The sequence below is a fragment of the Drosophila subpulchrella genome, unplaced genomic scaffold, assembly GCF_014743375.2.
Source record: "Drosophila subpulchrella strain 33 F10 #4 breed RU33 unplaced genomic scaffold, RU_Dsub_v1.1 Primary Assembly Seq176, whole genome shotgun sequence".
In the NCBI taxonomy this organism is placed as follows: domain Eukaryota; kingdom Metazoa; phylum Arthropoda; class Insecta; order Diptera; family Drosophilidae; genus Drosophila; species Drosophila subpulchrella.
Window position 1 is genome coordinate 24,711 of NW_023665512.1, and position 24,814 is coordinate 49,524.

The 24,814-nt window shown below is 41.3% G+C and overlaps 1 protein-coding gene across 1 annotated transcript; it reads right to left on the reverse strand.

The window, feature by feature from the left end:
- Nucleotides 1-8,427: 8,427 nt before the first annotated feature.
- LOC119559125 (dynein regulatory complex protein 8-like) lies at nt 8,428-9,262 on the reverse strand. The gene is made up of 4 exons (XM_037872202.1): nt 9,236-9,262; nt 8,947-9,178; nt 8,685-8,895; nt 8,428-8,622 (listed from the first exon to the last, which is right to left on the reverse strand). The coding sequence occupies exons 1-4, from the start codon at nt 9,246-9,248 to the stop codon at nt 8,611-8,613; spliced, it is 468 nt and encodes a 155-aa protein (XP_037728130.1). The 5' UTR covers nt 9,249-9,262; the 3' UTR covers nt 8,428-8,610.
- Between the last annotated feature and the right edge of the window lie 15,552 nt (nt 9,263-24,814).

The following is a 24,814-nucleotide window of genomic DNA, read 5'->3' on the forward strand; positions in this document are numbered from 1 at the left end:
ATATCTCTATTTGTATTTCTATAGTTAAGGAACTTAATATTTTATATAAAATATATTGGGATTGAATAGGGCTTGTAATGGCATCATGGACGGGTCTTAGGGATCTTATGGGATCTAGATAGCATAAGCTAATGTTAAGATCTTTTAAGTTTACACAACGTATTGACAAAACACATATCACAGTGGGGTATAAATGTATGCCACATTTCTGTTTTACATTAATAGTGCTTATTTTTTTCCGGTGCATTACCAACTATTGGGTCTCTGCCTCTGCCTCTCAATTAATGACGATCATTGTCAAGGCTTCGGCGCAGCTAAATAGAGGCAGGCAGCAATGTCGCCGTTGCGTAGGAGTCGACATTGCTGTTGCTGTTGCCAATGTTGCTATTGCAGTTGTTGCTGTTGCAGATGTGGCTGTTGCTGTTGCCGGTGCTCATGTTGCCGTTGGGTATAGTTGCTGCTGGCCCGTTAGTGCGCCTGTGCTTGTGCTTGTGTGTGGCGCATATTTAGGCTTGTTGCAACATGCCATTTACAAGTGCGCCTGGGATCGCCTTTGTCGTCTTGTCGCTGGATCGAATGCCGTATCCCCGTATCCCGGTATCCCGGTATCTTAGTATCCCAAGTACCGGAGGACCCAGTACTCAGTACTCAGCATCGAATCGTATCGCCTTCGGCGTGGCCGATTATGTTGTCGCTTTTGGAGGGTGCGTCAATTTATGAGTTCATTGTGCGTCTCTCCGCACAGGAAATGTTCTGCCGTCGCGAGGCATTTTTCATCGATGGTTTAATAATAGGCCGTAATCATACGATTCGGAAAGCAGCCAAATGAGATACGTGTGGTTGGCGGAGGTGGTGAAGGTGTGAGCCGATATGTACTGTAAATACCTTCTGATGTATTTCTCAATGATTTTCTTTAATCGAATTTTCCAAGACCAAAGCGGTCTATCAGAGGTGTCACAAAAATCTTTTGCTAAACAAAATACCAAATTTGAGGCTCAGAAAAATATTATTTTTCGGGAAATAGGTGTTCTGAATCAATTTTTTTCTGGAACCCTACAAAGTAAGCAATAGTAAACATAAATGATGGCGTACAAGTTAAGATACCCTTTACTCAGCTAAAGAGAGTGCGAAAGAGATGGAGATATGCATGCAGCAAATCTGTTGTTTTCACAAACACGCCACCTAGCGTCTATAATAATAAACGCATGGCTTATTTGTTTTTTAAACGGTTGTTAAACGGTTCAAATTTTGTGCCACCTGTAACTTTATTCGAAAACATAGTTCAAACCTGTTACGATAACAACACGGGTTAATAAAACTCGCAAAATAAATTATAAACGTTGAAGAATTTTACAGATCCAACTAGTTGTGTGACTCCTGTGCTTCGAGTTGCCCAACTTCGCCTGTATTTTATTAGGAGCCTCAGATGGCTCCCGAGGCACTTGTTGCTCATTTCCTGCAGAACAGAGGTGCGTAACTCCGGTTAGAAGTTTTCCAAGAAAAATGCGCCAGCTAACTCCGCTCTAAGTTTTGGAGTAGAGGTCCAAGGCATCGCCAACTCCATCCATCATTATTTGTTCGGTTGGCGGTGGGTGCTTTTGGAGCTGCTCGTTGAGTCTATTAAACATTTGATAATTTTATTGGGTTTTCTCTTTGTTTTTGCTGCTCAGACTGCAGCCCCAAACTTCCATTTCTCTGGCCAAAGTTGTTCTATTTGAGTTTATGTGTGAGCCGGGGGGAAACAGCTGTGGAACAAGCAAACAGTGGGTGGCCGGTTGTTGGGCTATGGGTTTTGGGTTTTGGGTTCGGGATGTGGGGTTTGGGATGTGGGGTTTGGGATGTTGGGTGTTCAGTGACGGTGTTGTTTTATGCTCAATGGGTTCTGGGTGGTGTGGCGGTGCTTGACTTACGACTTTTGCGGTTGCGAAAAGCGCTCGGCGCTGTTATGATTTTCAAGTTTTCAAGTTTATTGCGAACGCGCTGCGAGCATCGGGGCTGGCAGCTTTCCATTGTGGTTAAGAAGCAAATAGGTTCCCTCTTTTCCAATTTTTTTTTATTATTTCGCTTCGTTTCGTTTCCTTCCCTGCAGCTCCACGGCCCACAGAGGGCAAATGCCACATTGTTGTTGAGCGGCGAGAACTTGACAAAACATTTCGACAACGTTGTAACGACGGCCCGCATGCCAATGCAGCTTGATGTTGATGTTGATGTTGCCGTTGATGTTGGCAAGTTTTAGGCGCAGACAACGCCTCAAACTAAACAACAGGAACGGAACAGAGGATCGGGCTACAGGGATCCGGGATCAGTGCGGTTCGGGGTGGCATAGTGTGGTGTGCTGGAAAGGAACCGCCACAATGCGATGCCGCCATGCCGGAGAGTTTGCAACGATTAATGATGCAAATATTTTTTGAAAGCGCGAAAAATTGTGCATAAATTTACCATGACCATGGACAACAGCAACACCGAAGACAACAACAGCAGCAACAACCGGCGGTAACAACAACATTTCGCTTGTTTACGAGCTGCACTTTGTTGCAGCATACCCTTATGGAGCGGCTATATGGGCACTAATGGGGAATTGGTCAATATTAACCAAGGTACTTGTAAACGAACGTATTTGGTAAATCTTGGGGGATTCTTTATTTTATAACTTTATAAAACTCCATCTTGAAAATATAGAAGTGGTTTTCTGTCAAGTGCCCTTGCTTGAGTTCATTCCTAGATCTTTAAAATGCATTTATATGATTTATGCTCTGCTTTTAATAAACATCAATTGGTTATTGACAAATATAGACCTAAAAGTTTTTCCCTTTCTTTATCTTTATTTATTTCTATCACAGTAATTATGCCCTTAGACCTATAAGTTGTATTTGTTTTGTTTTCTTAATATAAGGTTTAAGAATTAAAATATGTTTGCTAACTTTTGCTTTACTTTACTTTATTCGTCACTTTGTTCAAGTTAAAATTTTAAAAAACATTTAAAAAACAAAGCCTTCTAAAAAAATCTGGTTAATATGGTTCCACTTCTTAAGACTATATATATTGATTAAGTTAAAAGTAAAAATATATTTAAATTTGGATCACTGCTCTCATGTATATCAGCATATCTCTTTAATTTAATACATTACAAAATATTAATGTTAAATAAAAGACGTTTCCACATTAACCCATTAAGGTAAAATTAAAATGTAATTAAATTTCAATGCTCGTCATATGATATCCCCCCGAATCGAGCTTGCTTTCAACTTGAACTTAGGGCATCACAATATTGCGATGTCGGAGACAAATTTCCCCTTCAGCCCAGTTTGTTGATGTTGCGGCTGTTCTCGAGTTGTTTTCCTGCCCATATGCCGGCGCGATGACACTTAACAAATGATCGCATAAGTGCACACAAAACGCACATTGCACGGACGAGCTCTGGGCCCATTGATTGGGTTGTTCCAGGTCCGGGATCGGATTCGGAATCGGGGCTGGAACTGGGAACTGGGATTGGAACTTGGATAGGAGTAGGGATGTGGCCTTTTGTGTGGGCAATTCTCAAGTGCTATCACTGCTCAACCGGCATATTTTGTATCACAACAAGTCGTGCGGCCCGTGGGTATGGGGAAATACCTAGTGCAGAATACAGAGTGCGATGTGAAATGTTTACAAAATAAATGCGGCACTTGAATTAGGCAGCATTTGTTGCCGGCATTCGGCACAGTCAAGTGCCAGTGCATTTCCTTCCCTCCACGAGCCTTATTAAACTCAATCTGTTTAATCAAATTAGTGGAAATCAGCACTGGCGAGGATGAGATGGTGATGGTTCAGGTGGGGGCGAGGCGATGATGCTCACGAGGTGCGTTGGCGTTGCTTTTGGACCGAAAGTTGGCAATGGCATTTGGTGCCGCTACACCCACTTTTTATTTCGGCACTGCCAGCGAAGGAACCTTTGTCCGCCTGAGCTTGACTCTTGAGGTTGAGCCTGAGCCGGGTTTGGGCCAGAGTTTCCCTGCCAGTCAGCCAGCCAGCCTCGGTTGCACATTTAGCCGTGCATTTAGTCGCCGGGTCTCTGGGCTGGCATTTGAACTTATTGCCACAGTTGGGCGCGCTGTCATAAAACCAAAATAAAAACCGATGAGGGAAAACCAAGCTCTGTAGGTTGGCATATGAAGCCAAGGGCGGCGTTTGAGGGAAAGTTAAAGGGGAAAGTAGTTGCTTTGACAAGAAAAAAAGGGACCAAGATCCAATATTAAAATTCCTATGAACTAAAAACCAAATAATAAAATGTATCTTAAAGTTTCCCAGAATAACCCCCCTATATCTCCTCCCCTGAAGATAGTAACTCACACCAACAGCCCGTTTATGGCTAAAAACAAAAGCCACAAAACCAAAGAAACTCGGTGCCATGTGTGCCCTTTGGCACTTTATTTTTCTCCAGCTGCATGGCCCCGGCGATTTGCAGTAACTACTTCATGATGATCCAGGCTTTGGACCCAAGCTGGATTTTGTTTTTGGGGAGTGGGTGAAACCTTGACTTGCCTGTGGAAAATCCTTTAGAGCGTAACTAATTAAAATATCAACATTTTTAAGAGGCGTAGTGAATGTGTTAAATTGACTTTTCTCGGGGGTGGATTTGTCAATATGCCCGCCGCTCGATGGGTTTTCCGTGAGTGGGTCGCTCTGCGGAAAAGCTGACCCCCCAACCCCACCACTCTCAATGCGACTTTGGGGTCAGAGCTGGCATTCGGCAAAGTTGCATTCGTGAGAAGTGCCCTGCCAGACCTTCGACTAATTAAGTTGCAATTAAATGTTTTAATAGCCGAGAGTCCGCTGCTGCCCCCCTCCGACGGACCAACATCCGTCGTTTGGTAAACGGGTACAAAACTACGAAATGCGTGGCGTCCAAATGAGGAGCGCGCCTCATTAAAGCGCGCACGGTCTGCGGGGCTATTACCAAAAGACGTGCAAGGCTCCCAATGCAATTGCAAAAAAAAAAACAGGGAAAAAGGGAAAATATTAAAAAAGCAAAACGATATCAAAACAGAATTTATGGTTGACTATCAAATACTCTGCAATAAAGAAGTTAAGGCTTAGTTAGTTAACAAAAAACTGTAGTTTGCAGTTCGAAAATGAATTGAAGTCGATTTGAACAATAAAAAAAATTTTTTTTTTAGTTCTACAATGGGAACTTAGGATCAGACAATATTTAATAAAACTAGACATGCATACACAAAAAAAGATATGCCATTTAAATAAGATTTTAAGTACTAAACCAAGATTTTACAATACATTTGTGATATAGTAGATACATAACATGAATAGATTTTTTCCAATTGAAAAATGTTTTTCTAAAAAAGACTTATTCACCTAGCTATAGGTATCCTTATATTTTTATCTTCTCTTTTGACAAATAGAATTTTTTATATTTTAAAAAATCCCATATAATTGGTTTATTATCGTTATAAAAATAAGAAATCTTCTTGAGACCTCTAAGAAAAACTTGATACGTTTCAATAAGAGTCACTCATGTATATTTAAAACTAAAGTCTTTTTCTATTTAAGTCCCTTTCCTTAGAGTGGAAGGGCATCTAAAGAGGGCCAAAATAGCTTCCTTTCAAAACCCGGCTCCAAGGTGGACGCCGTCTGCGCTCCAGCCCAGTCCCCGTTGTTAAAGGGCTGCGCGCATGCGCAGAACACATGCCGTGGGCACTGGACGCTTTTGCTGTGCGCTGTTGTTGCTGTTGCCGTTGCTTCTGCGGCCCTTGCCACTGCTGCAATAAACGTCAAAATGCGGCCCATTGCTGTCCATTTCATCAACGTGTGAAATAAATCACTCAAAGTGCTGCAGATCCATTAAGGGCAGCCGCAGCAAAAGCAACAGCAAAAGCAATGGAAAAGCAAAAGCCACATCAGGAGCAGCAGCAGCAATGAGCCAAACTCGTCGTCGCGTTGCCTTTGTGGTAAATACATTTTTAGCATTTTGTCTGCTGATACCTCTGGGTGTTGTACATGGCAGCGACGACGTCGGATGATGATGACGATGACGATGGCGATGATGTCGACGGCTGCTGCAACAATAAAGACGCAGGCAGGCGGACTCCGAGCCAGTGGCCACGCTTTTTTGCCCCCGACATCCCCGCCAATTGCATGTTGTTCACCTTTTGCGATTTTGCAGTTCCCTACCTTGGATTCTGGCCCCTCTGTTGCGCCGACTTTGACTTTCCATTCGGGTTCCGCTTTTCGGCGTGCTACGCGCCAGGGAAACATGCAAAAATCCAAATTATATTTTATTGCTTAAATTCAATTAACGGCGGGCAGGAAAAGCACTCGAAATCAAAATTGCAAGAGCCCGCTTGCGCTTTCATTGCGTTGAAGTCGTATGCACGTGGTATACGAGTGCACTAAACCCAGATTCACAATTCCCATTCCGAATCGGAATCTGAAGTTGCCAGTTCTCTGGGGCAACAGTAACGAAAGCGAGGCTTGCCATTATTTCAGGGCAGGCATCAAAACAAGTGACTCTGCAGGCGTAGGTAAACAGAAAGTTGATTGAAAGTTCCAGGCGGTGCAGCTGGAAAATGAAAATGGCAGAGGAAGTGAAACCCCTGAAAATCAGGGGAAGCGAGAAGAATAGATTTGGCTCAATTACATGCAGAAATATGCAAGAACTCTGGGTAAATGCAGTTATTCAAAATTTGTTTCTCCAGATTTAAATTAAAGATATTTTAACAGTTTTACATTCTTGAAATTATAAAGTTGATTAACCAATCCTAGTAACCATATATTTTTCTAGTAAACTTACCTAAGAAAACAAAGCCGCAGCAATCAATTAATGCTAATAATTAATTCATAATATGTCAATTGTGAAAACAACCTCTGGCTGATATCAATCAAGGTGCATAAATATTTGCTCCCTGCCATCGCCCACTCATTAAGGAAGGCCCCTTGGGGTCGTAAATACATATTTTATCCCTTTGCGAATGGGCTTGGGGCCTTGTACTTCTGGCCATTGTCATAAAATGCAACTAATTGCTTTAATTTGCAGCGCACACACTTGCAACAACTGGCAATCATTGATGCATATAAATCTTATAGGAACTCTTTCTACTTAATTAGTTTTAATGTCGCACAAACAAAAGCGCATAACTAACAATTAAGCCGTTGGTACTCATAAACTCAGATACGCAACTATGTTCATATTTTGTGGCTTTGGATATAAGTATATATTTTGCAAGTGAGTGTGGAGCATAAATCTTAATTACGCTTCGTCGAGCGTAAATCATCATCAGTCGTCGGAGGAGAAGCCCTCAGTCCCGGCTTTTTGGCCCCCAGAAAGGCAGGCCGAATTGATTCGGGCGAGGAAGCAGTTTAGTTCTCCAGAAAGGCTCCACCGAACTTTGACAATTTGTTCGACAGCTCAGTTCTCCGTTTTAACGATCCCCGCTGCCAGACTGACTGACGACTGTCAGATTTTTCGGCATACTTGCCCTTATTTTCAAAACTAATCCCTGAGGAGGATTTAAACTTAAGAATTTCCAGTTCCTAAGCTTGTTTTCCGAGTGTAGTTAGGGTCAAGGGAGCGAATCTAATATCCCCTCTAAGCACTTGGCAGCCTCTTTATGACTCTGAGACAATCAGGTTCGCCGGTCGGCACAATTCAAAAACGAAATTTTTACAAGTTGTAAAGATTAAAAGTCCATTAGGCCGCAGCCGCAGAACTTGTTTGGGCCATCCCAGCATCCATTTAAATGCGCGCAATGCAATCACTCAAATTGGCCAAAGCGCCAGAACGTGCAGATGGCCACGGAGCGGGGGGCATTACATGAAATATTTTAATCCATAAGATGCAGTTAAGTGCATCCATCAGCGCGTATTTAGAATTTAATAAATACGGAAGCGAGAACACGACTCCGAACACGACTCCCTAGCAAATGCACTTCGAGAGGTATTTTAATTTATTTAAATTTCTAGCCTCTCTCGCACATAACCGACTGCAATTTGGACTGCAGTGGCGAGGAGGTGAGTACACCAGCACACGACTTGGTCCGGTGTCCAGGTTCCAGGTTTCAGGTAAGAAAAGTGAACATCCATTAGTTGTGCTAATGATGCGCAACCCACTTTGCAGCGTCCCGCCCCAAGTAGAACTCCAGCTGCAGCGGCTCCTCCTCTTCCACATCCACATCCACATCCCTGTTCACATCCACATCCATATCCAGAACCAAAAGCCAGTGTCCTGTGCCGGGGACTTAGCCGACTACTTTGGAACGCATTTGGCCAGTTTGGTTGGTTAGCTCCGCTCCTCTGTGTGCTCGCAGCTAAGGCTAATGTAAGTGGCCAAGAAAGGGAGTGGAAAGTGGAAAGAGATTTGCTTAGTGAAATAGTCAGAATAGCAAATGCACAGGGGAGTGCTAAAAACATCCCGTTAACGAGTGTAATTTGGGGACTTTATTGAACTCTACTTGCGCTTTTACAGCTGCATAAGATTGACAAAATATAAACTTCATTAAAAATGGGTAGGTGCTACAGGAAGTAGATATCTGCCTGGCGTGTTGTGTCTTTAGTAAATAAAGAAATACCAGAATATAAGGGCAATATCGTGGAAACTTTATCAAATGTCACTCTGTAAGCCTACAGATATACCTGAAAAGTAAAATAAACATCATATGAAATGCAGGCTGGTTATAAATATTTAATTTAATTACCATCAGCTGGTTCAAGTAGAACTCATAAGGTATATGCCCGCTGATGGGATCTATGGCCACTGGCCACATCTCATCCATTTCCTCCTGAGTAAACGGCTCACCCTCCTCCATCATCAGTTTTCCAAAGCTCTCCTTGGTCAGGTAGCCCTTGTTTTCAGGATCCAAAATCTTAAAGGCCTGCAGAATTTTCTCCGGCGGAGCGGGTTCCATCCTGTTCAAAATATTATAGGAAATAGTATTTATAGAAAGTAATACTACTCACTTGCGCTCCATGAGCAACTGCGAGACGTGTGGCAAAAATTTGGTCAAGTGCACTTCCCCACTAGTTTCCTCCGATTCTGTGGCCGAGATTACTTCATTTACCTCCTCCTCGGTGGGAACACAACCCAAAAGTCTTAGAACAGTGCCTACTTCTCGAATATCTATGAATTTTTCACCATGATGATCGAACACACAGAACGCATCCGATATGCGTTTCTCCAAGTCGTTGTTTACTAAAAACGATTTTCCTTAATATCAAATATTTGCATTTTGAAGATACAAGTCCTTACAATCCATATCCATGTTGAGGGCTTGAGTTTTTTCAACCAACTGAGACTAGTTGTGTGGGTGGAAAGTATTAAATCAATAGCTCAATAGACCAAACACTGTTGCTAGGGGTGATTTGAATTAGCAGAAAGAATGTATTAATATTTCTTGTACGTTTTTAAGTGCCTATTTGTTATGGCTTTCCTTGGTTTTTTACAATAAAATAACCAGTCGTTTTCATTTTGGATCGACTGGATCCAAATCCACACAAGGCTATGCTGCTGCTGCCGAGGCGGGTCCATAATGCCACAGTAAAAACCTCCATAGAGCGGCCCATTAGGCAGCTCATGGAGGCCATCATATTGGCCCATTACCATTTCGCCGATCCACCGGCTGTCTAGTAAGGAACACGGAAGTTTTCCTTGGCCATACCGGGCGCTTGGCCAGCAGCAACAAGTGCATTTTCGGAGCTGTGCCCACTTTAATGGAAATTACTGCAGAGCTCGCCATTAATTTTCCCTCACATTTGTCTGGCCATCTAAGCTGCAGTTTCAGTTTGAGGCCCGGCTCTCAACGCATTCGATTCGATTAAAAAATGGCCAAGGCAAGTACGAGAACTGCTCCATTCACGCTAATGCGTGTCGTGTACAACACGCTTGCCACTTGAGCTGTTTGCCGCATCTCCTAGAATATATATATATATCTGTATACCTATATATATGCCCTGCATGCCACTCCGATTTCCCGCAGCTCCCATCATCACCATCGAATCCACGTACACACTTGCCTATCTGCCGCAATCTCCTTTGCTGTTTCTGGACCCAACTCTGGATCTCGACTTGGCCCTGGATCTGGGCCTGTACCTCAGCTACTGCCATAAACACTAAAAGTGTTCGTCATTTGCTGTTCCAGATCCAATTAACCATTTTGATGCATTTGCCTCCATTAACTTTTTCTCTCTCTCTTGGGCCCTTTGGCCAGGGCTCGGTAGAGGTCCGATACACAGCTAAAAAATATATTTTATATCAATGTGTTCTTGGGGATCTACTAAATATGGTAATATGATTAAATATTTGTTGTTAAGAAGCAAAAGATTCTGAACCCTAAAACTCGGTTGGGGAAACCATGATAAGAACGCAACAAAATAGTATTATAAGCAAAGGAGTTGAGGATATCAAAAACTTATAAATTATATTATATACTAAAATATAATATTTGTATGATATCATCTTTCAAAGTAAAAACAAACCCTGTTAATTCTATAAATATACATTTTCTCTCAGTTAGCAATTTCGCTGCTGACTTACAACGTGATCGGAAGTTTGTCTTGGCCCATCTTCAGCATACCATACCATACCATACCATACCATCCTATACCTATACCCATACCCATACCATACCCCGACTGTATCTGACGACGTGTCCGTGACTCGCAGCCGCTCATACGAGGCTGGTCCAAAGATGGGGCTCCTGCAAAGTACTTTGTAAATGTTGGCATGATTTAAGTCGGCTCTTAGTCTCTTTATTCTGACATTTACCACAGGTTTGTCTATTAGGCATGCGATTAAAATTTAAATTGAAGTCGCGCTGACTCCGCTGCGGGATTGGGTTTCTCTATGGGATTGGCTGATGCGATTCTTTTAGAGGACCGGCCACGCCCGTTGCAATCACGGTCCGGTCCACCAGTTCCGGTTACTGCCCTGCGTTTTGCTCATCTGTCAAATTCGACACCTGTGCAGACAGGTCGGGGACTTGGAATCGGGGACATGGGAAGTGTTTCCTGTGAAGGAAGGAAGAAATCTATTTGCATTGAACAAAGACAGCGATCGATTTGCTTGTAAGCTATTAAGGCCGTGCTAATTTATTCCGATTTTAGTTCAAAGATCTTATATTATACAATCCCAAAGCCCTTCACTCGGCACCACGGGCAAGCACATATTAAGGTCACCTCCACTCGAATCGATTGCCCTTTTCAGATGCCAATCGAAAATGCCATTTTCCATTAATAAACAATTATTATTATGATTTCCTCTTTTTTTTTGCATTTAATGCTCCATTGAAATGGCATTTCAGTGCGTGCGTATGTAGACTGGAGTAATTAAATGGAATTTAATAAACATAAACATCCGAATAATGAATGCTACCTTTCACAGCACCAGCAGTACTGGTCGGTAAGCGGAAAACTCTGGACAAAAGGCGGCCCAGAAACTTTTGTTGAATTAATTAGAGTAAAAAGGCTGCCAGACAGCAGCCACAGCAGACTTTAGCTACCTTTGTATTCACATACTTTTAAACGATTCGTAAAAAGAATTCAATTCAGTCGAAGTGATATGAAAGAATTGATTAATAATCATAGCTAAAACCACAAAAGACCAACCCAGGGGCTTGATCTGCCCCCTTCTCTCGTTTTCTCCTCGTCCAAATGTTCGGCTACTGGCAAAAGCCAGCCACAAAAGAGCTGACGCCATGGTCCCACTCTCGGCTCACATCAAGGCCAATTGGGCTCGGAGCCAGCTCCAAGCTTCAACGGATCCATTGGTACACAAGAAAAATAAAATGATTTTCCTCTTAAAATTTTAATATTAAAGTATTTTATCAAATCGTATCCTATGTATTATTTTTAACTCTGAAAGAACAAAGAGAAAAGTGATCTTTATATCAACCTCAAGATTTTAATCAAACTATGTCAGACTAGACTTTTGAAACCTCTTATAAATGTGTCTAAAAGTATGCAGTTAAAAATGTTATCGAGCTTTTGAATTATTATTAGTTCCTAGGCTTAAATATTATAGATTTAAAATACTATTATTAGTGCTTTCAAGTTTATCTTATATTTGTTATCTATTTTTCTTTCCAAAAACAGATTCCTCTGCAGAGCTTACATTGTTAGGTGTCTGCATACTTTTGCAGTTAAAAAATATTATCGCCTTTTTAAGTTGGAATATGTGACCTCTGGGTTAAAAACATAAGTGATTTCAAATTATTTTATTCTTGTTTAGTAGATTATCCTATATTTCTTATATATTTTTCTTTCCCAAAACATTTTCCTGTGCAGAGCTTACATTGTTGGCCCCAACCGAGTACTCGTACACATGTTGCTAGTTGCTGCCGTGCTCCATATTCTGGATACTCTGAGCTCGGGACTTGACTTTGATTCAATTTCCATATGAAAACATCGATTTGCGTTTGTGCGCCCGCGTCGTCGTAATCAAAGTGTTGTTTATGGAACACGTCCGGCGTGTTTTGCTCTTTTCTTTTTTATTTTTTTGCTTTTCTGGTTAGCCAACTTGTTGTTGTTGCTGCCTCGTTGGCTGGCCATAAAAAATTGCTCACGGCAACAATTGCGCGCGTCGGTTGAAAAAAATATGTAGCAACGATTACATTTGCCTATTGCACGGAGGGGCCAAAGCCAAAGCCAAAGCCAGGCCAAAAGCAAACGAGTCGGTCGCAGTCCGAGTGCAAGTCCAAGTCCCGAGTTATGATTGAGTTCTAATGAGTTGAGAAAAATGTATCAAGGAAAACCAGTTCCCGGAATCGCAATTAGATAAGTGGGTTTATTCATGCCACAAACGTGAACTGCAAGAAAGCGCAGCGCGAAGTCCCAACAAGGAGGGTCGGTTCGGGATCGAATCGAATCGAACTGGGTGGATGGGAGTTGGGAAATGGAAATCGTTTCCACCGAATGGCCTAACAAATGTGTAGCACATTTTATATAATAAGGCGTTACAAATATTTTTCAATTTCATTTATTTTTTTGGTGGGCAAGGAGAAAACTGGACGCGTCTGGGTGGAAAACTGGTTCGACTGGCCGGGTATGGGATATGCAAAATTAAAATTATTGAGAATATACTGCGGATAATCATAAGGAAATTAGTATTTCTGGTAGACTGACTAGTAATATTATGTTTACATTTCTTTCATGATATTGGTCATATTAAGAAATATTTTTATACATTTTTAAATATTTTCTTTAAGGAATTATAATATCTTTAGATACACTCCGTAGCAATCGACCATTTCCGTTCCCCCTAAACACCACATAACCTATCCACGACTTCCAATTTTCCCATTGGCCAGCATTAGTTCCGTGTTATCTTATTCAGCCAGATATTCATTCACCTTTCAACTCAAGTTTCTGCACTAGTTTAGGCCTCGATTGGAAGGCGTGAAATATTAATACGGCGAACACGCCTGGTAGCCAAAGGGAAAGGTCGAGCGAGGTCTTCAGTGCTGCAGAGCTGCGATTTTCCGTGTCTGCCCCGCCAGTTAATTGCCTCACTTTCTAGCCGTAAAAATCGACTACGCCCTAATGTGCGTGCCTTTCCAATTACCAAGTCGAAGTTTGCAGGCCAGCCCATCATTAGCCGCGTTTACTAATGATTTCCAGCCAACCTAGACCTCTGCCCAGGCCTGGGAACCTGGGAATGAGAACTGTTCCAAGTTTTCGCATGCATGTGATAATGGTTTTTGGCGGCGCTTTGATTTTTCGAACCGGCCCAATGGGACAGCGAACAAGATAATAAATCAATAATTATTGCAAAATAATGCTGCAGCCAAAAGAGATAAATTGCGGTACTGTGCAGCGGACGTGCAGGCGTATGACTTAATTTGCCAATTTGAACGCCAAAGGCTAAAGCGTACTTACTTCTTGGCCGAAAAAGGCCAGGCAGCTGGTCGGGCCAACCAAGTCTGGTCCCCGATCGTTCTAAACGTCAATTTCCGTGCCAACAGCAACAGCACTCGAAGTCCAACTCCGTTGTCTTATTAAGGCCCAAACCTAACCAAACCAAACGCGTGCGCGGTGCCCAGCGTTCAAAAAGCCAGGCCACAAGCGAACAGCAGCCGGCAAAATATAAAAAAATAAATAAGAATTCTATTATGCCCATGCCACACAATGTGATTAACTTGTTGACCCTGTCGAAAAGGCAAACAATAAAAGTAGGTATTCTTAAAAATTTAGAACGGATTTTCGATCGGTCCGCTGTGGCCCAAATTGCACACGAAAGGCACATAACCGCATGCACTTCCGTGCCCTGCGGTAAAAATGATTTTATGCAAACAGAAAAAGAAACCGAAACCGAAAGCGAGATGGGAAATTGGCATTCGTTAGGCGTTGCTAATAATTGAAAATCTCCAAAAAGCCAAGACCGCAGAAAAACAAGTTGGGAACGCTGAGGAATGCAATTGCCGGCCGAGATTGCGAATGCGCACCTGACTTTTGGGCCAGCTGGGATTTCACAGTGGTCATCGAAACAATGATTGATTAAGGCTTCTTATTTAATGGGGGCCTAAAGAGTCTAAAAGAGTGGAGTGCACACTCAGCTCTCGATTTTTTAATTAGATATAATATAAAAGTGAAGTTTTACCAATAAGAATTTAAACTTGCGGATAAATTCTAAACATTTTTCTTCAATTGCTGAAAATATTACATTCCTATAAATATTTAAAAATTTTTCTACAGCAAATAAATTTCTTTAATATTTTTTTAGAAGCCTATTGAGATTTTTGTTTTAAAAATCTATCAAATATGTTCCCTGATTTTATCGATTTGCAACCCTGCACCACCGTACTTACTAGACATGTTAATTTTCATTGTCAGCTTTCGCTGCAAATTTATGAACACACTTCATTACCGGGCATTGCAATTGGCAGAGGCCAATGAAAATTTCCTTGAAACAGTGCACATACACACAGTGGAAAACCTGATGGAAAATTGATTTTACCATAGCATGACAATCACTCGGCCCAATAGCCGCCTTTAGCTGCAAGGCTCACGCCCACCGAAAAAATCGAGAAATAATAGCATAAAAGAGTCATAGTTAGCTGGCCAAACTCAACCGTTACAAGTTGCTAGGCCAGCTGATTCATGGCTTAATCACGGGGAATCGGTAGCAGAGACTTGCAGCCAAGTTGCTGCACCCAAAAAAAGACGGCTTTATCAGTGGGTCGTCGAGGTATCGGGTGAGTGGCTTGTGCCTGGAGGCTGCCACCGAGCCACTTGGCTCACTTTTTGTGGCAGCCCAATTGATTGTTTGCTCCGCAACGGCAGGACCCGATTGAGATTTTCGCTTTTTTGGCCTCACTCTGTGCTGTACTTTAATTGCCAAGTTATTACGAGTACCCGGCCAGTTTTCACTCTTTATTTGCCAAAGACAACGGGCCACATCCGCTAGATGTTTGCTAGAAGGAGACCTGAGACTTGCCACCAGCTTCCTCAAGCCATAAACCAGTGTTTGGAGTGATCGCTGCCAGTGATCTGCGCCCATCTCCGATCTGCGATCCGCCGTTCGCGATCCGCCGTTCGCGCATGCGCACCGCTGCCAAGTTATAAAAGTGTAAATAAGGTAATTAGTGCTTCCGGGCATAATCATATAAACATGACGTAGCTCGGTGGCTCTGCCGCTCAGTAAGTGCACTGGAAAAAATATTTCTGTTAAGTTTACTAAAATAATAAGAAATAATTTCGAATTGTCTTTGCTTTGATTGGCGCAGCAAGTCTAATACTTTTTGGGTCAATTTTCACTGCCTTGTGTAATAGGCATTTGTTTAGGTCTTAAATGAGTTCATGCAAATACAGCACAAGTCTTAAATTCGTTGTTCAAATTATATTTAAGATTTTTAATATATACATTTCTTTTACAAAAATTCTTTTTTAAGTTAGTTTGATTTTATAGACATTTAAGAAAGATAAATGACACATAATATAATAAATATCACAGAATATTTTTAAGTATACCTATTTTTTATCATTTACTAAGTGTATTTATACACAATAAATAATATTAGTGTAAACTTTAATTAATTTTTAAATGGCAGAGACAAAGAATATTATTATTAATATTATCTAATGTTATCTTACAGTTCAATCTATAAGGTAACGCTGTGTTTTTTATAGAGCTGCAGCAGGAGTAGGGTTTAAGCTTAAGATATATGCCTTATAGACGGTTAGTTGTTGATGATTATTATTATTTTACAACAAATGTATAGCATATTAAGGTTCTGTTATAAATTTAAAAGCGGTGTGAGGCCTGCCTTAAGTCGATTTTTAGGATTAGGGCAAAGTTCTCACCTATAATTCCACCCGAACTCGGCGCTAAACGATTTTTTTGGCACCCCTGTTTGATTTGTCAATAAAAAACATTAGTTCATCCCAATTTTTCCGAGTGTAGCCCTGTGTTCCTGTCCCCGACACCCGCTTGTTGTTGCTAACGAACTGACGCATCGCGCGTTCCACAGCTGGGATACAACCGGCGTGGCAGAACCATGTTGCTGATGACAGCGACGACTGCGACGACAATGTTACGCTTTGATGGAGGAAGCAAGACCTCGGATTTGAAGAGGGATTTGGAGTCGGGATCGGGTTCGGGGAAGGAGGCTTCAATTGCTGATAAGCAATAAAAACAAATGGCAAGAGCATGGCCAGGGAACACAGACTCCAATCCGGTGACGGCCAATAAAAATCGTGTGTGCGAATGCGAGGCTTGTTGTCGACTTGGCGCTATCCATCCATTACGACCGCGAGATTTCGCTAATTATGATGCCAGCTGATCGACTAGTTGACTCTCGAGTGCCCCATGGAGAGCTTTGTTTGCCGAGCCTGTTGCTGCTTAATTGGCAGATTGGAGAGCCAATTGATGAGTCTCGCCTGAGAGCCCCGACAAGATTAAGGCAAATTTGCTAAAAGCCTTGATATGAAATAAATACCAATCAAACAATTTCAGAAAAGAGTAGGAAGCAATGATTGGGGTTACGGCCTGTAATGGAACCCAGAAAAAAATAAAAATAAACACAAAACACCATGAGAAAATGACGGCCTAATGTGATCGACAGCATTAGCCAAAGATTCTCATTAATATTAACTGTTTTCCAGGGGAGTTAAAACCAAGTTTAGCTATTCAAACTCATGTTGAGAACCTGACAACTTAATTACAACCGCTTTTCTGTGGCTGCCACTTCGGTTGTCTCTGCCGGTCTTTTGTGGGCACATTAAACCATGATTTGTAGTGTTTAAAATTTGATTTTTCTCTTTCAACTTTTATTTCGAAATTAATTAACCGAAAACTACTGTTAACTGGGGGCATTGTCTATGCGCAATCGTGGACACAGAAAACGTGATGTTTTGACGGATTTCTCAACTTGTTGATGCCCGCGGGATTGTTTGTGGCGCGGTAGAAAGCCCCATTTTGATGTCTTAATTAGGACTGAATACTAAATGCCAAATCTGGCAGCCTCATTTTTTACAACCTATTTATTTATTTATACTTTTTTGCAGTAGAATAGATAACTGCACAGGGCGGTGCCAATCAAAGGCGCCAATTAACACGAAGTTGTTTGGACAAGTTGTGTTTACTCTCGCCCATTTGAGTGTGAAATTTAATCAGTGTGTGACCGGCGGGCCATTTGAAATTCATTTTGCCCAACTCCAAACTGCTGTTTATTAATTTTGATGCGAAATTTATTTGCCTTATTAGCATTTTCTCATAATTTTGATAAAACAATTTGCTGTGACTCGTTCGCAATGACAAAAAAAACAAGAGAGATCAGATCAGACAACACACGACACCGGGCCACGCATTTTTATGGCATTTCATTGACTTGCTTCACGTAATTTATGGATACTCCACAGTCGGAACCCAAAGATAAACTCACCGCCCTCGCCAAAATATCTTATCTCTTATTGCTGAGATAGAGTTGGAAAAGATTTGCATAGAAAATTAAGGATACAAGCCCCAAGACGAGAGATCTCTTATTTATGAACTATAATACAAGTCAACGATCAACAAATTACCATCTAAAAAGGGGATTTTCATATTAGTTTTCTTATCCGAAAACATATCTTTCGTTAAGATTAGATTCTTAATATCTGAACACTACATAACATTCACAATATTTTGTTTGTACTTTATAGTCCTAACTATTTCTTAAAATCCTTGATCTTTTTAGGAACAAATACATTAAGCTTTATAGAGCAGCTAAAATTCGTCGTCTTCAAATCCCCTGCCATCACTCTTTTTCCTATTTAATTGTGTGTTGGTATTGCCATTTCGTATCGTTTCGGCTGTCCCATCATAAATTTGCAGTCTTATCGGCCCAGTCAGATCTCCTGTTTCCAGCGACCTAACCTAAGCATTTGTGTTGATTCTCATAATATGCTAATTAAAACCGTCTTCTTCTTCGGCCATGCTGCCGTGCTTTTGCCTTTTGGTCAATTAAACAATATCGACATCTAGTTTTGTTTAAATTAGCATACAATTTTTGGACTGCCCCTTCTGGGGCGACGGCGATGAGGTAACAAATTACGTACAAGCATTTATCATGTTATTGGCATCGAGCTACAAATAGCCGCGATTCCAATAGATTTTTATTCAAATCCAACCGATTAAGCGGACTTTTGGCCGGGGCATAAATTCACTTTGGCTTTCATAAAAGTGACAGTTTCTAATGTCAAACAAAATTCGCCGCACGTCCCCGTCCAGCTGACCAGTTATCTGGCATGGCCATCAATAAGTGTTCGATATTTTATTTGACATTTGTGCCTGCCTTTATTGTTGCTGCCTTGCAAATTGCCTTATTTATCCACCGGCTGTAGTGTGTTAATAGTGTTTCATTTGAATGTTAAATACGTAGTTTAATTAAACTGATTTATTGTGGGTGATCAGGTGATTTGTTGCCACTGCTGACTGCCAAAGTTCAGTGGGCAATTAATAGTCATTCCGATGCAAATTGAGCTGAGAATGGCTTGAAATTGTGTTCTTAGTGCCTGTTACGTAGATATGTATACTTAAGTTAGCTCTGCCCTGGAATTCCCTGTAGAATGTCTTAAATTTGTTTAAATTGCCCGTAACTGCGCCGGGTTAAATGGGCTGCCAAAAAGCACTCAGAGCTGTTTTATAGTGCGCTTTGTGCTCGACTTTACAAGAAGAACTCAACCCTTTTTTTCCCCAGCTGCAGCCGGCGATCATCATTTAAATACCCGCGAATGCAGCAGCTGCGCTTATGAAACCAATCCAAAACGAGCGGAAGAGCTGGCCGCGCCACAAATAACCACTCAAAAATTTATAACTGTGTCTGATCATAGCAATTAGTGTGAATTTGATTTTATTGCCGACTAAGAAAACGGAAAGTGTTCAGAACGAGCCAGCAGCAACAACGGCGATCGTAAAGCCGCAGCGTAGCTAAAAGCTGCAAATGCACTCCCAGCACGGTAAAAAATTAAACATAATTTATAACTGCCTAATAAATTTTGCTATAAAAAAGATATCTTTCTGGCGTTAAAACAGTTATACTTTAAGAAACTTTGGCTTATCTCAACGTGGGATATTAAAAACTCACGATAAATATACACATTTTATGAGATTCCAAGTATACTTGGTGCTATAGTACCTAGACTAGATGTGGCTCAGTCTAAAATTATTACTGCATCTATGGATTTCCAATTCTAAAATTAAATTTGTAAAAGATTTTAGATCTTTCATATATGATTCTGATTAAACTGTACAGACTACCATATAATCATTAAACAGCTTTTATTTTATTGACTTATCTCAGCCTGTGATACTTAAAACGGACGATAAATGTAAAGATTTTCTAAGAGTCCAAGAGTATACTTGGTGTTATGGCACCTAGACCAGATTTGGCTTAGTCGAAAAAATGTACTGCATTTATGGATTTTCAATATTGAAGATTACATTTTTAAAAGCCAAAAAATTCTTTTTTTAATTCTCACTTTTCGACGATTCTAAAAAACAGGTAGATCTATCAATCTGTTGAAAGTTTTAAATATTATATAAGATACATTTTTTAAGCATTTCAAAGCATTTCAAATATTTTTATTTTTATTTTAACATATAATCATTAAATCTCATATTTCTTTACCCCTATAATTCAATTTTTTTTTCCAAGATACTGTTTAGGGTATATAATTTGGAGGTATGGTATTTCTTCCAGTGCCCAAGACCCCGCCCTCTCCGGCTGAAACTCCGACTCCGGAGACAGTTAATTGGGGGTCCGCCCTGTGGTCACACGCAGCAGCCGCAGAAGGAACCGCAGTCAAAGTCAGAGCCAAAGCCAGGCATTCATAATAAAAGCTGAGGAATGAGTAAATTAAGAATTATGGCTTTTGCATGCAAATTCAAAATTTCCGATACACAATAAATTACTTAAGAGCGACCCCCCGAAAAAAAAAAATATAAAAAAAGGAGGAGCAAAGCTAAAAGCTGAAGAACGATAACCGAACAAAAGCGTTGAAATACAACTGGCGATGCTTTCAATAAAGAAGTTGTAGACGTTCGCGATCTGCGAGCTAAACTTGTGAGTTATTCGAATTGGAACTGTCTGTCTACACAGAGAAATCAGATCAAGATCAACTTGAATAAAAGATACTCGCATTGGCAAAGCAAATATATGGGTAGAAAATGTTTTAAAAATTAGTAGTCCAATGCTTGAAACTTTTTATTAAATTTAATCGCTTTTAGGGATAAATTGGTCTCTGGTAAATTAGTCTCTGAAAATTATTTTCAGTGCATGAAGGCAGGCCTTGAACCGAGATCCCAGGCAGGCAGGAAGATTAAAAGGGTCAGGCATTCGCTTTCATGTGGGTGGCCTCATGTGGAGCAACTGTCAGCCAGAAGTTTGCATTCCGCCAAGTTATGATTTAGCCGAAAGTGAAATAAAGGACGATCTTCAATTGCCCCGCCTATTTTGCCAGCTTTTCAGGTCAAGGCAGCAGCTAAATTGGTTCACCAGAAACAAGCTCTTTTCTTCTTCAACCCAAGGAGTTCGTAGCCTTCCAGCTGGTAAATTAATAGGCCAAATTAAGTGCAACTCCTAGGAAATGGTTAAAAATCGCCTGGGATAATATCCAGCAGCGTGCAATCGGAGATTTTATTTTTCCAGCTACCATTTACGTATCCCCCGAACCACCAGAGCACTCCAGTTCGAGTGCATGTGCTCTTTTTCCCACAATAAAATGATAAATGAATTTCAAACTGTGCACGGTATTCAAGACCAACTGTCTTCCATCAGTCTTTTGGATGCTCCAGCGGTTAGTAGATTACTGAAAAACCAAAAGGTAAAGCCATATTGGGGCTATCCAAGTAATAAAGTCAAATACTAACAGAAGAATGATTCTGTTAAATATCTGTATTTGTTAAAAAAATAAGGAGTTTTAGGACCCTATATTTTGGATAGGAGTTTTATAGTAAAAAGGATGTTTTAGAATAAATAATCCAACCATATTAAACTAATCTTTAGCTTGGATTAACTTTAATGTATCAGCTCATTTAATTCTAATTCCCCTCCATTGTAGAGTATTGAACCCATGGTTATTCCCCAGACCCATATTCAATTACATTCATATTTAATCGGAGTGGTTTTGGTTTCCCTATGGCCTCCTGCGTCAGCTACAGTTATGGCCATAACTACTTCTAATATGGCTGCCATTATGATTCTGGCCAGCCTTTCAGCGTTTGTTAATTGCTTTTGGCCATCGGAGGAGTTGGGGGCGCGGGTGGGGACCTTTGGGCAGGCGTTACCTGCATGCGTGCGCTGCTGGCCAGTGGTCATCTAGGAGCGGTCCTGCCGAGCCAGCTTTCAACTCCTGCTGCTCCAGCTCGAGCTGATGTGCTAAACGTGCGTCGGTCATTTGGCCAAACGATTGTCGATCATGGGAGCGACTGGGCTGAGTGGCTCATTTGATAGCTGCAAGAAAGTTGCAGGAGAAATGGCAAAAAAGCGGCCACAGCAGGGGCAATTAAAGTGCAGCTGGCCAAGTGCGATTCACAGTTATGTCATAAACACTCGGGCTTTGAGTTCCGCTGACAGGGCGGCCGCAAGTGTCAAAATGCCTGTCAAAAGCCACCCACATGTCGGCGGCAACAACGACGATCGAGCATCGACCATTGGCTTTAACCATCAGCCGAATCGACTTCATGCCATCTTGGCAGGCCGCAGATTTATTAGCTTGCAGTTTCTTTTCGGGGCCAGCCGATTATCGACTGCGGAATCTATAATAACCAGCTGTCGCCGAGGCACTTGAAATATGTATTTATGTATCTCGCAGATACGTTGCATGCACTTCATTTCGCCCCGACTGTCGGCTTAGATTGACTGTGCGTGCTGAGTTTGATTTGCAATAAAAAAAAAATATATAAATGAAATCAGTTGCTCAATCTTTTTTGGCTGCTGGCATTTTCAATTAGTTCTCCAGAGCAGCGCTTTGGAAGTGTCAAGGTCTCGTGGCCCCGACTTGATTTATGCTAATTCCTAAGCCACGTTCCCATTCGACTTGGTCAAGTGTCAGGCTTTCAACTGGGTCATCGCTGCACTCGAGCAGGTGGTGATTGAAGGCCCGCCCCCCAGCTTCGATTTTACCAGATTTAATCCGTCTCCCCCGAGCATTAATCACTCCCATCGGCGGTGTGTACTTTCTCCGATGCTGAGTAATCACCGGCGAGCAGCACACATCACTTTGGCCGCAGCTGTATTTGGCTTCGCCTGGCCAAAATAGCCATTCTGCGGCCAAGACACTCTGAGTGAGCAATTGCAAATCTCGGGAATGTTAATGCCAACATTGACTGACAGCCGTCTGATTTCGGACCCATGCAGTTGTTGTGACGACAAATTTATGCTCTACATTGGAATTTCGGCAAGTGCCTGGATTTCTCTGCTATGATGATCTCATTAGGCATTCATTTGGCTTCGCTTCTCCTTGGAGAAAATGGTATTATAATACAATGTATAGCCTACACACGCGACAAGTCAGAGAATGCCTCTACCATATGTATATATTTTAAATACTTATTTAAGGTAAAAGTTCCTTAACGTAGCTTTTCTTGTTTAATACTGAATAAATCACAAACATTGCTTGACAAAGGATCTTCTATAATTTGGCTTAAAATGAAAATCATATTTGTATCTGAGCAAATTTATGTGCAAAGTACTAGCAAAATTCTATACCATTTCAATAAATTTATTTCTGTTGAAGTTATAGATTTATTTTATTTGGCGACTAGAATTCTTTCACTTTGGATTGAGGATTAAAGCTTAACATTTTTGATTATATTTATTGAAATATGGTTCTTGAATCGTTTTAATAATTCTACTGCTAATAAGACCGATTCGACTACATAGTCGTTTCAATTGTTGTATAATATTATCCACACCCAATTTCAACTGCATTTCTACCACTTTAAGATGCATTTCACCTGTTTGCCCGGCAAATTGAATTTGCTGCCCCACGTGAGTCATCCGCAACCGGAATTTGTACGACAGCGGCAGCGGCGACGGTTGTGGCCGCATGTCAAAGTCGCCGGGAATGGGAATGTGTTGAAAAAAGGGAAAAGTTTCCTAGCCGCAAACGTTAAACGCGAACGAAAGCAGAAGTTGCAGATAGTAGATGTAGATACTTTGCTCTGGCTTAGCGGGGAAGTCGTGCCAACTCCCAGCTGTTTGAGCAGTGGAATTAATTAAGTCGCAGTCACATACGACGACCTCTGGGCATCGAAATCACAGCCAGCAGACGAACCGAGTGACGGACAACAGTGCGTATGATTTATGTCTATTGACCCACTGCAAAATGTCACAATAATGGGGGCTCTGCTACGCTGGAGTAAGTGAAAAAGGAATGCTGCACCATTGCATAACTAATCAGCGGCGACACAGAGTGACATTTTAATTGTGCTCCCATGATATATGGACAGAAGAAGTTGGCTTCGGCATCGGATTGCCGATTGGCAATTGCAGATTGCCGTTCCCATCAATGCGGCAAGGTAGGAGAGTAGATGCATGTAGCTGCCATATGTTGCCGCTGCCAATTAGACATCGCCAGTTGTTGCCACGTAAATTAATTTAATTATGTCAATGCAGCTTACCTTGGAGTCGGCGTCGCAGCAGCAGCAAAGTCGAAGCTGGCTTAGTTTATTTGTCAAGCGGTGTAAAATGGCGTAAACGACATTGGTAGCGAGATGCCGGGACGAGGGGAGGAGCACTGGATGGAATAGGAGCCGCTGACATGCAATGTTCCTGGGTCGGTTAGCGAGTTTCAGGATCGAAATTGGCAATTTAACAAGCGGGCCTGAAACCGCAGCCCCCGAAATGTTGGTAAAAATGTGGGTTTTACAGGTAAATCCTATTGATTATTGATTTCAGCCAAGAAAAACGTTCATAAATTATTCTGAATTCGAATTTACCTATATCTTAAATTAAACTGGCAAGCCAAAGGGTTTTACGATCTTTATTTTAACAAACCTTCGAAACTGTGCTGTTAGTTGCAGTAAATTTAAACGCCCCCACTATTAAATCAAAACGAAGCACAGTTGTCCTTGGCATAACCTACATATTAAATAAATCTTATTGCCAGAAGGTCTGCAAGAAGTTTAAGTTAGTACGTCATAACTTTCTATCAGATACAAGCGGATAAGAATCTGAATCCTGAGTAATGTAAAGAATTTTGTGTGCAAGTTCGCAACAATGTAACTAATACAAATCATAATAAAACAGCTTACTTCGAAGAGGTCAACCTGAAGGAAGAATCGTATTCAGGTGTAGATATATTTAATGCCTGTGAAATTAAATGTAAAATATGTAAGCATATTTTTGTAGGC